This window comes from Panthera uncia, chromosome X (assembly GCF_023721935.1).
Source record: "Panthera uncia isolate 11264 chromosome X, Puncia_PCG_1.0, whole genome shotgun sequence".
NCBI classification, from domain to species: domain Eukaryota; kingdom Metazoa; phylum Chordata; class Mammalia; order Carnivora; family Felidae; genus Panthera; species Panthera uncia.
In genome coordinates, this window is record NC_064817.1 from 107,636,347 (window position 1) to 107,652,546 (window position 16,200).

Below are 16,200 nucleotides of genomic sequence, written 5' to 3' on the forward strand. Positions count from 1 at the left end.
GTTCATCTCTCTGGATCAAACAGATTTCATTCCAATCTGAAGAGATTTTTACAAAGGTAAGCCACCGCCAATACTGGCTTTATTTTCCCTGGCATCATTAATCACAACATTCATCATCTCAGAGTGTGCAATATACTGTACCCTTAAGTAAGTTATTTCACAAAAGTATCTTCCACACACACCTTCTTGTATTAAAAACTAGTAAAGAAATCATCTAAAAAGTTACTTGGAATTGCTCCTTCAGTGCGATTTAACTAATTATTACCTTGAAAGTCATCACCTGTTCCTCCTCATTACAAGTCTCATTGATATATCAAGTAAACCTATTAATGAAAGCGTACTAGTGTTTGCACATATTAAAAATGTCATACGTGTCTGTGGAAGAAATATTTGCTAACTCCTCAGAGCAATTAGATAGTAAAACAGAGTCAATGCTTGTGAAACAATCAAGATATATTAAAATGAAAGTATATGACACTGCAATGATTGAACTAAGGAATAATAAATTTAGTATATGACAAAGAAGGTACTAGAGAAAACCTTCCCACGTTAATCTACGAATGAACCCAGGCTACACACAAGTGCTCTGGGAAAGCCTATCAAGAGTTAGGGTGTTAAGTGGATCAACTTTTGTTAGACCATTATGACAGAAAATATGATAACCACAGACTGACAAACAACAAAAGACGTCTCAAGCTCATGGTTAGAAATTAGGAGTCCTAAAAGTATAAATAACATAATGTAAGTATCAACAAAACAAAAATCCTTTTCAACATTTTAAAACTGTAATATCTGGATAAAAATGGAAATCTTTTCCACTAGGTTAACTACTGCTACAATTAATTATACTTTAATGAGATCCAGAATCTTTTTGCTGTACTGGAATTTTATAGCATTGCTCAAAAATAGGTCAAGGTATCTAATAAAAGAAAGATTTTTGAATTCAGACCATAATTATGCATTTTTTAAATTCATAAGGCACAAAAGTGGGAAGATGGAATATGTTTGCCATGTCTTTTTCCTGCCAAAGTCACTTCTGTTTCTGTCACTGGAAAGGATTTTTTTTTGATTGATGGGTATGGCTGCCTAATCCATTTCAATTATCAGTGAGGAGCACCATGTGCAACAAGCCAGAAATGGTCACTGACACACACTCAGGTAAGATTTTTTTAAAAGGAAAACACGAGAAGCAAAAGGTATTTGAAGTAGTCATACTAGATAACTTTGTTTTCTTTTAAAGAACACCACCTTAGCACTGCAAAGAGTTGTAAAGTGGAGCTTAGCAATGTTTCTCCCCTTAAACATGGGTATCACTTTATTTGCTTTGGAGGAAAACATGAGCTTATTATTGAAATGTACAATTTCAACATCATGATCCATCTATCAAAAGACCAAAATATAAACCATAAACAAGCATGATAGAGTGAAAAGCACTGAATTTCCTGGGGTATTAATTATAAAACCAGGAAGGTAATTATACTTGCCTGTCAAGTTTACAAGGTTGTCATGCATAACAAATATATGTGAAGCAGATCAACCTGTCTGTTGGAGTATATATGCTAACATTTTCCTTACACGAGGTGATATTCATGAAACTTAATGGAAAATGAGTAACTAGTTTAGCTACTCTCTAGGAAAAACAATTTCATTTACTGGTTTGGCAGAATATGAATTACTTTTATAACAAATTATTGTGCCACTTACCGGCAATGTCTTTTAGTCAAAATATGTTGCAGTTTGGGCTACCTGAGACCAACAAAGCCATCTGACAATTCATATGTAAATCATGAAATAAGGATTAATACTGATGAAAATCCAAAACTGTAATGACCATCGCTATCTACTGTAAAACAAGGTGTTCTTCTGAAATAAATTTAAATGTTGTACAGTCTAAAGGATAAGTAGTACTGTAAAAAAATACATAAAGAATTGATTTCATTGGTTTAAAATTCTGTGGAACACGTGAAATAACTACTTACTCTTGGCAACAGAATTCTGAACACCTGCAGATGACATAGGCACTTGTTTGTGTAAACCGGAAATCTCTTGTTCAAGTTTTTCAGTAGATACAGAACGTTTATTAGCTGAGAAAAGATATAATATTTACTGTACTCAGATTTAAAAGAAGCATCATTAGCTGAAACAAAGTGAATTCATGATGTAGTTCTATTGAGTATAGACGTGCATTAATTAGGTGCACAATATTCATGGTCATTCCTTATAAATGATAGAAATTTAAGTTTTATGAAACTAAAATTATGCCCATTTTTAGGAAAATTTACAGTACCCTCAATAGTAAATGGGGCAATTTACTTTTAAAATATGCATTGGATAAAGTTGTATAAAGCTTTATTATTAATCATTTTTCCAGAGATAACAAATTTAAGTGGTAAGATTTTAGATATAATGGATAAAATGATAATGAAATTTCTTTTGCAATCTTACAATATAAATTTATTGTGCACACCAAAGAGTACACGGCAGTATTTTCATTTGGGATACAAAGTTCAAAATCTTGTTGTAAAGCCACCTTGTAGCAATAGCCAGTATCCAAATATGAACCTGAATGAACTTCAAGTTTAACAGCTGTATTAATTACCATTTTTAGTCTCAGGGTTCATGGTTGTAGAGCCTTCCCACGACCATCTTTTTTGACGATGATCAACACGGTTGCTCCGTTCCAGTGTACGGTAGACAACGGCTTTGAATCTCTCCTATTTAAAATAAACACCAACAATTTTTTACGTATTATAAAACCATCCCATCACCAAATTTTTGTATCAAGCAAAATTTTAGGGGACATCAGGTAAAAGTTAAAAATATTGGGAGGGGCACCTAGGTGGCTTAGTCGGTTAAGCATCCAACTCTTGATTTGGGCTCAGGTCATGATCTCACCGTCCCTGGGACTGAGCCCCACGTTGGTTTCTGTGCTGGCAAACCAGAACCTGCTTAGGATTCTCTCCCCCCCCCCCGGCCCCCCGCCCCGACTCGTGCATACACACACACTCTCTCAAAATGAATAAACTTAATTTAAAATGTATATATAACCTTAAATTCTTTGTACAATGAGGCAGAAAAAAAAATCAACTAATATACATATAAGTGAAATCTATGCCAGAGTCATCTATAATACCCACATTTCTAAGATCTTCAATTCTAGTGTTAATCAATAGGTTTTTTTTTAAGTTTATTTATTTTGAGAGAGCAAGGGAAAGGCAGAGAGAGAGGGAGAGAGAGGATCCCAAGCAGGCTCCGCACTGTCAGCACAGAGCCTGACGTGGTGCTTGAACTCACGAACCTTGAGATCATGACCTGAGCCAAAATCAAGAGTCGGATGCTTAACTGACTGAGCCACCCAGGCATCCCTCAATAAAGTTAAAAAAAGATAATCAAGGTGTTTGTCTGGACCTCAACTTTATTTTTCTTTATTTCAGTAATCTCTACACCCAATGTGGAGCTCATGCTCTTATGACTGAGCCAGCCAGGTGCCCCTTGACCTCAACTTTAATCCAGCTGCTCAGGAGAACAGCTTTTCAAATGTAAACACCACACTGTGACAAAACAACCCCACAGCCATGCATGGTTTTCCTTTCTCAGATAATTTTGTGCTGTAACAAACCATGGATTGTACTCAGGTAAACAAATCAACTGCAGGGCCAGGAGGCTTTGTATTATTCCCTGACAACAACCGTTTCATAGCAACATCATTCTTATAATGCCCCCACCGTTTCTCTGAGGGAAAAGACCAACATGCTAGGAAAATGGAGACTCACCCATATCCCCTGAGGAGAAAAGCAATTGCAATTCTTAAAATGAAATGTATCTAGTGGCAATATTTTAAAATGATATTTTCTAACAGAAAATTGCCTCAAATTACCAGAAACCCAGAAAGTGTAATAAACACTAAAAACCATAATCCGTCTTGTATTATTCAAACATCACTGATTGTTGAGAATTCTATCCCCTGCTTCCAAACGGACTAGCTCTCTATGCTTTCAGGTTCCAGTTGCATCTGTGGCTCCTACTTAAGCTCCTGCCCTGGCTCCTATGTCTGTCCACACTTACCCCTCCTCAGCACCATGGAGTCTGGGTTTTCTCCCTGCTCTAAGGAATTATTCTCTTTTTCTACCTTCAGGCTGCTCACAGTGTCCAAGGGTTCCTTCTTGCTCTGTTCACGGGAACTGCCTCGCCACCCACACCCCAACTAGTTTTGTGAGGTTGATTCTCTTTTGTCCCTTTTCTCCTGGTCCTTCCTCCTGTTTCCTCCTGCCACAGCTCTGGCTTCCTCCCCCTCTGCAGTGCCATTATGTTACATTCTCTTTTCTCTGGGATCTCTCTGAGGTTCCTCTTTCTCTAAGATGATCTTTTTTTTCTCTAAGTCCCTGGGAGTCTGTCTCCTCCAGGGACCCTCCCCCACTCTGCAGTTTTCTATTCTACCTTCTTTCAGTCTCTTAGCTCAGATCTATCCCTGTCCTTCCTTTTCTTTACCACAGAAGCAAATTAAGGAGCTCTTTCACAGAGGAAGATGGAGAGTGATAGAAATTCTGAAGGAGAATTCATCAAATACTCTGGAATATGGAAAAAAGAGCATAAACAACCACAGAAAACAGTTCAGAAGACAGAGAAGTGGTAGTGAGTGGACCATTGATGGGGAAGAAATGGCACGGGAACAGTCCTAGAATAAGGAAGGTCCACAGATGGGGCAGGGGCTGAGGCGTGTGAGAGCAACCTTGTGCTTGACAAGGAGGGAAAGTGAGCACTACAGAGAAGAAGCCTCATGGGGACAAATGGAACCAAAAAGAAAGGACAGAAAAAGAAAACTTTAAATTAGAGCAACAGAAGAAAAGAGGGGGAGATAAAAACACACATATTGAGAGAATAGGCAGAAAGCTCAAAGACAGGGAGAGAAAAAGAGAGAAAAGCTAAGACAAAGAAAGAGGAAAGAAAAGTGAGGCACCTCAGGCAGAAAAAGGTCAGATGGAGAACCAGAAGACAGACTAAGATTTAGGGACACTTGAGAATCACTGGAATAAAGAAAAAGAGAGAATGCCAGCAAGAAAAAGAATGGTTTCCCAGAGAACATGCCAGATTCACAAGAAGTCAAGGATCCTCAGAGTAAAGCAGTGGAGTGACCCTCCAGGAGAAAAATCTGATGTCAGAGAGAATCAGGCAGAACAAGACAGGTAGCCAGATGCCCAAGTACGGACAATAAAAGACAAATTGACTGAAGTGGGACAGAAGGGGAAATAGAGGGCATTACTAAGGCAATGACTCATACCCACAGGGTGCCAGACACCAAGAGTCCAGAAAGGTAAAGAGAGCAGCAGGACTACAGAATGGCAGGGGAAAGAGCGGGACTGCGGGGGACGCGTGGTGAGGAAGGGGGGGGGGGGGCACACAGGAGAAAAGACAGGGGAGGCCGGATGGGAAGTGTGCTCCCCTCTGACTGGCCTGCACTCAAGCAGTCAGAGGAGCCGCCATGAGAAGTACGATGGGGAGCCTATCAGGGCAAATTCCAGAGGCTCAGTGGAAGGGTCAGTCAGGGAGAGTGGAAGGGCTCTCTTCCCGGGCCTGCAAGTCTCCTCTTTTACATCAGCTAGTGGTTCTAAACTCAGGGGTCTGACACGACAGGGACAAGAGGCTCTACCACTGAAGGGAAGCAGCGAGAACTGGAGATGGTTCCTTTGGCAGGGGAGGGGGCAGTAAGGGCAGAAAGGCTAAGAAAAAAGTGGTCCGGTGCTGGGCAACACAGTGTGTCATCTGATTAACAGGCTACAAAAATACATACCCTTTCCTCCTGTAATTTTTGTTTCCTTTTTTCTTCTGCGGATATTCTCCGCTGTTCATCCTTTTCTTTCTGTTCTTTCAGCTTTCGTTGTTTTTCTTCCATCAGTTTTTCATACTGGATCCTGGACTTCCTTTCTTTCTCAAGCAGTTGTGTTTCTTTGTTGGCTGAAATATTCCAAACACATTTTCAAGGTGTAAGAGCCAAGCAAATATTTAACTTTTCCACATTATACACAAGAAAGAAAAAGGTAATATATCTCCTTCTCTTAAAAATAACATAACCTATGCTAATAACAAAAGATCATGTGAGTGTAAGAGAATGGCCACTAAAGTATTTGCCCTGGGTGTTCATTTAACTCCAGAGAACTGAGATGGCTTAGATGACCACTCATATCCTGTCCAAACTAAGATTCCAAATTAAAAACAAATATTTTCTTTCATGTGGTATTTCTGCTGATTTGAGCCAAGGTTAAACCCCACCAGATTAACCTGCTATATACATTAAAATAAGAAATAAAAAGAAAACACATAGGCAGAATGTTTTTGTTCATTCTCTTAGGAAACTGCTTTCAAAGGCCTCATCTATGCAGACCACACTCCAGCATGCCAGTTCTACAATCATGGATTTAGTCATGTACCACATTATGAACAGCATGATGTTTTCCTACTTCAAATTTCCCATCTCTAAAGCCTGGAGAGCATCTATGCAGTTCTAAAATACTCTTCTGAAGAGCTACAGGAAGAAACCGCTCCTCATTAAAACAAAGACAAATGATATCCATTTGAATGAAGCTGAGCACAAGTTTTGTCAGGGGATTTCAAAGATCAGAGAAAAATGCAGTTGAAAAAGCAGTCCCTTAAGTTGTAGAAGGATATTCTTTTAGATTCTAATTTACACTTAAGAAGTGTATGTTAGGATTATTAGCAACTTCATTTTCCTTTTTAGAGTCATTTTTATTGAAATCCCATTCCTCTGGTTTCTACAAATGTTGAAATTTTCATATTTTAGTTTTCAGAAAATTGGAGGTAACAGAATTTACTACTTCAAAAATTAAACAATTTAATCAAATATTTTTCTTGGGCCTTCTTTATCTTACTTAGTATAATCATTGAATCCAATATAATACATCCTAGGAAAAATGTAATCTATGATATAAACAGATCAGGAAAAGTAAGCAAAACCACTCTGGAAATACATAACCTTACAAGAAAATTCACTCATTCTGATTATTTTTTAAAAATCTAAAATATACCATCTTGTTGTCTTTTCTTTTCTTCTCGGCGCTCCTTCGCCAACCTCTGCCTGGTGTCACTTTTAAGGACAGATCCATCTATGACTAAAAACAAAAAAAAAAGAGAGAAAAAAGTAAGACATTAATAGGATATCAAATTTTAATGACATGACACTTTGACATCTATCACAAAGCATTCTAGAAATTATACCTGGCTTGAATGATGATTTTATATTTGAGGATTGAGATGCAGAGCTAAAACCACTCTGATTCCGTCTTTCTTCGGCCATGGCGTGAGCAGCCGCAACTAGAACACAGGAACATAAAGGGAAGGGATTAGATAATAAGAATACGGTTAATACAGGGGGAGGCAAACAAAGCATAGGCCGTCGTCTTTGATGATAAAGGATAGCATCTCATCTATAAGGCAAAATCATGATAGATTAATCCAGGTCAACAATACAGACATACTGAGTACCTATGACGTTCAACAACAGTTTAAGAATTAAAGCTGTTTACTGTGGATGTGCTGGCATACCAGTGGACATAAGGAGAGAGCTGTGAGTGGGAGTGGCAGCACAAGCTTGTGGATGAGTAGGAACTAATGATTAATAGCTTTCAAAAATGCATCAGGCAAGACATTACAGCAAGTACTAGAAAAAGTGAGCTGGCAAGGAATTGGAAAAACTGTTTTGCCATAAATTGGGAATTTAGAAAAGAGTTGGCATTTATGGATCTGAATTTAGAAGCAGAAGTGTCAACAGTGAGATCCTCAAAGATTGGGCCAATATTAAAGAAGTAAATTTATAAATTACCTACATGTGGGCTTTTCTACTGTGGCTGCACACTAGGGTTACCTAAGTTGCTTTAAAAATACATTAGCAATGGGGGCACCTGGGTGGCTGAGTCAGTTAAGCGTTGGACTTCAGCTCAGGTCATGATCTCAGGGTTCGTGGGTTCGAGCCCCGTGTCAGGCTCTGTGCTGATAGTGCAGAGCCTGGAGCCTGCTTCAGATTCCGTGTCTCCCTCTCTCTTTCTTCCCCTCCCCCGCTCACGTGCGCTCTCTCTTGCCCTCAAAAAGTAAATAAACATTAAAAAAATTTTTTTAAATACATTAAGCAATGTATTAGCAATGACTGCTTCTCCCCACCCCCAGTCTCTGGGGTGGGGGCCTAGGCATTATCAGTTGCTAAAAGGTCTATTCTAATGCACAGTGAAGGTGGAGAAGCACTGGAGGAATTTCCATTGAGATAGTATTATTCTAGGTAGAAAAGTGTCAGGCAAAGATAAATTTACACATGCCTTGTAAAACAGGCCCAAAAGTAGTAAATAACTTCAATAAAGGTGAAATACAAGGTTAGGGGAGCACAATTTGAGGAGAGTAAGAAAAACTAAAATTCTAGGATGATACACCAATTACTATAGGGGATACCCTGAACCCTTTAATTCCACGTATGGCCATATCTAAAATGCCCCACAATGCTGGGCATCTTCAGGAAGGATCTGGAGATTAACACTGAAAACTCTCTTCTACCCTTGTAAAAGCCTAGGAAATATGTCCCTGCGATACTGCGTACAATTGTTTTCTACATATCAGGAAAAAATAGAACAGTGGAAGATGGACAGTTAAAATAATTAAAGGAATAGAGTGGCTGTCATTGCCCTCATAGAAAGAAGGGACTCTGAGATGTTCCTTGCCACTGAGGAAAGATATCCAGGAATCATTTTACAGAGTAACCTTGAACGTGATGTCACAATTGCAGTTATAGGGCTATTTCAAAAGGGAAAAAGGATTTTTTTTTTTTTACCCCAGAGACCTAACAGCTCAGATAATCCATGATTTAGGTAAATTTGAAGATTAGACTCTTCTCAGCTTCCTTCCTAGTTCAACAACTAGCAATTTTATGTACCAGAAGTTATCCTCTGAATTTAAGTACTACAGTGCATTAAGAAAAATTCTTAAATATAGTCTATAAATTAATTAAACCCTCCTATACACTCCCTCCTATTTGTAACATGTCTATGTGAGCATAGAAAAAACAACAGTTGGTTCTGCACATTCGGCTTTCCTGCTTAGAAGTAACAAAGAAAGTCCATATTTTGGCACAATTTAGCTGACCATAAGGGCAATTTCTCTCAAAATATACAATTTTACCAGACATAAAGACCTCATTAAACAGTAGTAACTTCAGAATTAGCTGTGGTGGGAATAATGAACTAAACCATAAAGGTCAATGTGGAAATAGTATCGTCTGATTTTTAGAACTTTATATCCAAATTCTTACCAGCAAGAAATACATTTACCAAGAGGACAGGTTCTAGAAACCACTTAAAATGTTCAGGCAATGGGACAAAGGCTTTAGTCTGAGCTTAACAGAGTATTTTACTAAACTCTGTTGAATGAGGAAATTCACTTACCATTCATTTTAAGGTTACAGCAAGGTGCAGTTTAAGTCCTATACTAATTCTGAATCCCAAATTAAAGTTAAAAGTTACCTTTTGCCTGGAGATTAAGAAAATGTGTAGAGTTTATTAAAACTGAAATATGAACCTTAATCTATATTTATGGTACTTAACTAAAAATTGCTATAATAATGTATATTACCTCACCATTTACTTAATGGTGTGTCTCCCTCTCTCTCTCTGCCTCCCCCTGCTCATGCTCTGTCTCTGTCTCTCAAAAAAATGAATGCTAAAAAACTTTTAAGAAAAAAAAAAAGAAAATACAGCAATGGTGGGGCACTTGGGTGGCTCAGTTGATTAAGCATCTGACTCTTGGTTTAGGCCTAGGTCATGATCTCACGGTTCATGAGTTCGAGCCCCCCATCAGAGCCTGCTTGGGACTGTCTCTCTATCCCTCTCTCTCTGCCCCTTCCCCAGTGGCTCTCTCAAAATAAATAAACTTAAAAACTAAAAAAGAAAATAAGCAATGGAAATATTTTAAAATAAAGCACTTAACTATTTTTCTAAAAGAAAGCACTATTATGCTTTGCTAAGAAAGGCCTGAATTTAGAAAAAACTTGTCAAAGACATTAGAAGAAAACCATTCTTGGGGCACCCGGGTGGCTCAGTCGGTTAAGCATCCCACTTGGGCTCAGCTCACAATCTCAGGATTGGTGAGTTTTGAGTCCCACCTCAGGGCTCTCTGGCTGTCAGCTTGGTGCCCGCTTTGGATCCTCTCTCTCCCTCTCTCTTTGCCTGTCCCTCAAAAACAAACATTTTTTATAAATCGGGGGGGGGGGGAAGAAAACCATTCTCCTCCCATAAGGGAAAACTTACAAACTCAATCATCCTGGATATCAAGCCCAGTAAAAGCCTCAGAATGCACTGAACCAAAAATAGCCACTACTAAGGATATCAAAGTTAAAGAATGCTTTAGATTTAATAGATTTTTTAAAGCTGTCATTGAAATTTTGAAGCCTCTTTTGGATATAAAGCATTTTAGCTCATTACCAACTTCAATATAGTGGAAAGTTCCGGCTTCTCTTTGCCTGCCCCCCAGACACACAGGATCTGTGTCACTAGGGCAAACTAAATACAAGAAAGGAAGAATACTTTTCTGTGACAACTAGTTCAAGAATGGTAATAATCTTCCAAATGCTTAATCCCATGAGATGCCAATGATAAAATACTCATCCCAATACTTATTCGGCAATTCTGAATTGTCTGCCACAGTTGCTGCTCTTGATATCACTCTCCGAATTCAACATAAAATCTGTAGCCCCTCCCCACCATGATCCTTCTTCCCCCAAATCCTTTCTTCTGTACTCATTAGAAATATTAGATCACATACACTACTATTTTTATTAGGTAGCAAAGGGGTAGATTGTAAAAAATGATTGAAAGGTTTTTTAATAAAAAAGGCTATGAGTGTGGCAGAGAACCACCATACTGTGAAACTAATCGTTACAGATTAACAGATTTAGTGTTACTCACTGTTATTTGGAAAAGAGAATAAAACAACGTAATTGCCACCAAGTCCTATCATGGGCTCCTGCTGGATGTAGTGCACTAGGGGGTCTAGCAATAGACAGTTCCAGCAGCTCAATCAATACCTGACCACTCCCACAGCTGCTGGCCCTGTGCTGGACCCACTACTACCCTGCACCTGAAGAAGTTATTTGTTTAGTACAATGTTTTAACTTTGGGAGCCAGGTTCCCAGCAGGAAATGAAATTGGCCAGATTAACAGATTTAGTGCTATTCAGTGTTGTTTGGGTAACAGAATAAAAAGTAACTGTCACAGTAGCATTTCATTTCACAAAGTAGCAAAACATTTCAAAGACTCCTTGTCCCTTTCAGGAAATCCATCAGGGCAAATCTAGTTAAGCTGGTACCCTGTGAAACTCTAACATGTAACATGTGATATTTTCAATTCCTCATATGAAATGGGCAGCAAGGTCAACTGCCGTTCTGGGTTAAGTCCTTTTTGCATGGCTTAGTTTTTGGTTTGAAATATACTGTGAATTCAAGCAACTGTCTCATTCAAAAATTTAAAGTACTTCACAACATTCAATATCCTTTCCAAAAATGCTTTTCTTTTGGGGGGGGGGGGCAGCGGTTTATCCAGAATGCTGGTTAATTTGAATCACTGCAATAAACCAATGGCAGAGAGCCTTAGGTGTCAACAAGCAATGAAACAATCCGAACTTACTGCAAACTCTCTAGGTGAAGCAGAATAAGCTAGAGACAGAAGGGGCTGACTTCCCAAGGAAAGGGTACTTGCTACTGATGCATTAGGGAGTTGATTCAAAGTATTCCGAAGAAAGGTAATTTAATTTTTCAAATGCAAATGAAAATATCCCTAAGGATTTCAATAAAATTAATTAAGATGGTTTTATTCAAGCTCATATAACAGGAAGCTGGCCTGAGAACAGCAAGCAACCTCCCACAAGCAAGAAATACCATTTCGCTCAGCTAGCGGAAGCAGCCTCCTGGGCTAAGCAACGCGCTGCCAAATTTGAGAAAATTAGCGATTTTAGGCGCGCGGGGCGGGGGGACATTTTGGCGACGGGACCGTTTTAGGAGAAAGCGCTCTGAAGTGCTGCTTCCCCTTCGCTGCAGCCTAGGGTCGGGCAAGATGTCCCACGGAAGGTGACATCTTGGCGAAGTCATGTGCTACAGCAGGCAAATCAGGAGCAGAGAGGCAAGTTTTTTCCCAACTTTCAAAGCAACAGCCCCCCAAGGCTCCGTCCCCACCGGACCCTGACAGGGAGGGAGCGGGGCATTAAGCACCTCTGGAGAAGCGAGGACTGCGACCGTGGGAGGCGATCGGAGCGCGAGCGCCGCGGCCAGAGGGAAAACTCCCGGCTCAGGGCTGCCCCGGCGCACGGGGTCCCGGCCGGCGCTCGCACATCCCGGGCCGCGGCGCGTCCGTCGCCCCCCAACGGCAGGCGGAGCCCGGGACCGTCCGCGGGGTCCGGGGTCCCAGCGCGCCTCCCCCCATCCCCCGCCGCCCGCGCCCGTTAGTTCCCTCGCGCCCCGCCCGCGGGGCTCGACCGTTAGCCGCGGCAGTTGGGCCGCTGGCCACGGGACTTCGGCCGTCAGCGGTGCCGGCCGGCCGTCTCCTCACCCCGCCCCCGTCCCCCAACGGTTCCGCGTCCCGTCCTAGGGAACTCCCGGGCGGGTGAGGGGAGGACCGGACGGCGCGAGGCCACCTCAGAGAAAAGTTTTTGGCGACCGGCGCGCCACTCCAACGGTCCTTGGGGCCGCGAGCAGCCCGCCTCCCGCACGGGCCCAGACTCCCCCCGGAGCCGCCAGGCCGCTCACCCATCCGTTCGCGCAGTCCCCTGAGGGATGTGCCGCCGCCGGTGCCGGCACGCTCCGCCATCTTCCGAGCCTCTGAGGTGGGAACCGCTGGCGGCGCTGGGGGCCCAGTGCGCAGTCTCCGACGCCGCCGTCTCGCCTGCCTTGGCCGCGACGCCAGGGGGCGTGGTGAGGCGGGGCGGGGCCAGAAGGAGCCGCCGCGCCCACCTCGGATCCGCAAACTCTGCCGCGCCGCTCCCCACGCACCACGTCCTGACCTGTTGAGCCGCGACCTACTGGTCTAAAGAAACCCTCTCCTCTGTTGCGTGGGCCAGCCAATCATTGGCCGGGTGGGCCATCCAACATTCTTTTTTTACTTTCATCTAGTCTACCTAGCAACGCAGTAACATTCCTTCATTCATTCGTTCCTTTAGGGAGCATTATACTGAGTGCCTCATTGGTGTGCTTGCATCCGGAGTTTGCTAATCTTTGAAACACTACAGAAAGAAAGGCCCAAGTGGAGGAAAGAGGCCCAGAGACAGGCTGGGAGAGAGGTTCCTGTTAGGTCTCGATGTTGCATGAATTGTCTTTAGGGTGTTTGTGGGTCTTTACAGCGAAGGAGAGGACTTAACTGACATTAATCTCTCTAGGTTTTGGAGGCGGCCCTTCAAGATCGCCTCCTGAAGCCAAGACTACACTGTATGTTAACAAACTTGAGAATAAATTAAAAAAAAAAAAAGCAAAAATGATTGCGGAATGTTTTTCCCATTCACAAAGAAAAAACTTAATTCACCTCGTACGCCATTGAGGGGCAGGCATCACTTCCTGCGTGATTGCCTGTACGAGGTCGAGGTCAAGTCACCCCTGTGATTACTGTAGTGTGGCACATGGTTGTAGGGAAGGGGTTTGTGATGCGGCCACAGGTAGGGGTCAGGAGATCACTTGTGGGATGTGCACTTTGATGAGCCCACTGTATCTCAAAATTACATGGGAGCTATAAAAAGGAAGAAGCTAATAACAGCAAATATTTATTGACTCTTACTATGTGCCATGCACTGTTCTAACTGCGTTACATATATTAATTCATTTAATCCCCCTACTACCCGATAAAGTAGGTACCATTATCATTCCCATCTCATAGATAAGAAAAGGAAAGCAGAGAGAAATTCAATTATTCACAGTCACAGTTACTAACAGAACTGGAATTTGAACCCAAAATGTCTGACCAGTCTCCATGTGCTTAGTCGTCAGCGATACTGTTTCATGAGAGTGGAGATTTATAGATATACATATAGTTCATAAATTAGCATCAAGAATGCATAAAGATCTAAAAATATATAAGAAAAAGACAACCTCCACAAAGTGAGCAAAAGGCATACACGGGTCTTTCACAGGAGAAAAATCACAAGTGATCAATAAACATAAGATGCTCAAACTCTAGCAGTCAGGAGAATACAAACAAAAACTGAAAGATATCATGTTACACCTACAGATCTAGCAAATTTAAAGAATGGACAATAAGTGTCGGTGAGGTTGTAGCTTAACACTGGATATGGAGAAGAAAATGCTGGTAGGGGAATAGGCGGGGTGCAGTGGGAGTCGGGGATGGGGTGGGGTGGGGGAAGTTTGGCATTATAAAGTACCCAAAGCCGTGCTCCTCCGTATATGCAGACCAATGTTTTGCATGATGCACATGATGGTAGCCATGATTATTAGTAAGACACGCATGTGATTAAGGCACGAGCAAGGCACATACACACAAATTCAGCTTTGAGGACTTTACCTAGAACTTCACAGACAGACAATCTAGAAAAATGCAATACCACCTTTGTAGTTTCTTGCAAAAATGTTAAAAATGTTGAACCCATTATTAGATATTGAAACCCATCTAACCATCAGGAAACATTCAGATAAATCCAGACTGTGGATATATTCTACAAAACAACAGGCCTGGATGCTTCAAAATGTTAATAATGTCAGGAAAGATTAAAGACAAACATCAGGGAAGTGTTCCAGATCAGAGGAGACTACAGAGAGCAAATGTGAAACACAATGTGAAACACGGTCCTTGATTAGAAACAAGATTAAAAAAAATAACTTTAAAGAGCATTCATTACTGGGCAACTGGATACATTTGAATATGAACGTGTATTGGATAATATCGTATCAAGGTCAGGTTTCATGGGCGTGAGAACGATATTGTGGTCACGTAGGGAAATGTCTTTTTTCAGAAAAAATAATTGCTGCAGAATTTAGGGAAAAATCATTATAATGTCTGAAACAGCAAACATCACAAAATGTTAAAAATTGGTGACTCTAGATGGGCCTATAGATGTTTGTTTTTTTGTTCTTTCAATTCTTCTGCGGGTGTGAAACTTTTCAAAATACAAAAACGGGAGAATTTTTAAAATCTAGAATGTGTGTCTTCAGCTGTCTTGTAAACACCACCACTTTGAATAAAAACAAAATTTGATTTGAAATCACATACTGGGGAAGAACCCTCCCTAATCTTTTGAGCATTGTAGAGCCTTTAAAGGCCTTAATCCTGCCCAGGTGTGGGGGGGGGGGGGAGGAGGTTTACCAAAAATCAAACACAGGCAGGGTTTGCTGGGAGCTGGGTGAGTAATTAAAGTGTGTTCCAAGAGCTCAGAGGGATGAGAGTCAGATGCCTAACTGAGCCATCCAGGCGTGCCTGGAAATCTGGATTTTAATGTAAAATCTCTTAGATGACGGCATTCAAAGTTTTGAAAAACATGGTGCAGGGCAAATAAAATGATCTGCTACCTCATTAGTGTTCAGTTTTCTCAACTGTCTTATTTTTTATGTTTGAATAAAAATCCAAACAAGGCGGGGGGGGGGGGCACCTGGGTGGCTCAGTCGGGTAAGCATCTGACGTTGGCTCAGGTCACACTCTCATGGTTTGTGAGGTTCGTGAGTTTGAGCCCCACATGGGGCTCTGCACTCTCAGCACGGAGCTTGCTTCGGATCCTCTGTCTCCCTCTCTCTCTCTGCCCCTCCCTCACTGGTGATGAGCTCTCTCTCTCTCAAAAATCAACATTTAAAAAAAGTCCAAACAAGGTTCACACACAGCACGGTTATACCTTTTAAGTCTCTTTTAATCTATAGATAACCCTTCTTTCTGTTTGATAGACCACCGTGAAGTTTAGCATGCATTCATTAATTCCAAAGGCGGAGTCACTCAAACTTCTTGGCCACCCACTCTGAGCCTGGCAGATTGGGGAGAAAGAGGCAGGGAAGGAGCCCTGCCCTCCAATGATTCTATGCTGATTATGAGACGTCAGCCCCCCCCCCCCTTGGAGGTTTCCTTGCAGCTAGAGCAGCTCCCTGAGAAGCCCCCACGAAACTGTGTATCTCTCCGAAAAATATTGGAAGTAAAGACTGCCAGCTTGGGTAGAATGAGTCTATTCCTCTGGAGC

At 41.5% G+C, this 16,200-nt stretch overlaps 1 protein-coding gene across 10 annotated transcripts in view; it reads right to left on the bottom strand.

Moving 5' to 3' along the window:
* The window catches only part of MAP7D3 (MAP7 domain containing 3), a 57,100-nt gene that overhangs the window by 19,143 nt on the left and 21,757 nt on the right, over positions 1-16,200 (bottom strand). For 2 of the 10 annotated variants that reach the window (XM_049644348.1, XM_049644343.1), the window contains exons 1-6: positions 12,788-12,930; positions 7,231-7,326; positions 7,041-7,124; positions 5,789-5,952; positions 2,600-2,714; positions 1,980-2,084 (exon numbers count right to left, since the gene is read on the bottom strand). In XM_049644348.1, the coding sequence (XP_049500305.1) occupies positions 1,980-2,084; positions 2,600-2,714; positions 5,789-5,952; positions 7,041-7,124; positions 7,231-7,326; positions 12,788-12,848 (625 nt within the window). In that variant the 5' untranslated portion in view covers positions 12,849-12,930. Of the gene's footprint in view, positions 1-1,979; positions 2,085-2,599; positions 2,715-5,788; positions 5,953-7,040; positions 7,125-7,230; positions 7,327-12,787; positions 12,994-16,200 lie in introns of those variants that run through there. The other 8 variants (XM_049644340.1, XM_049644342.1, XM_049644338.1 and 5 more) reach the window with 6 other exon arrangements.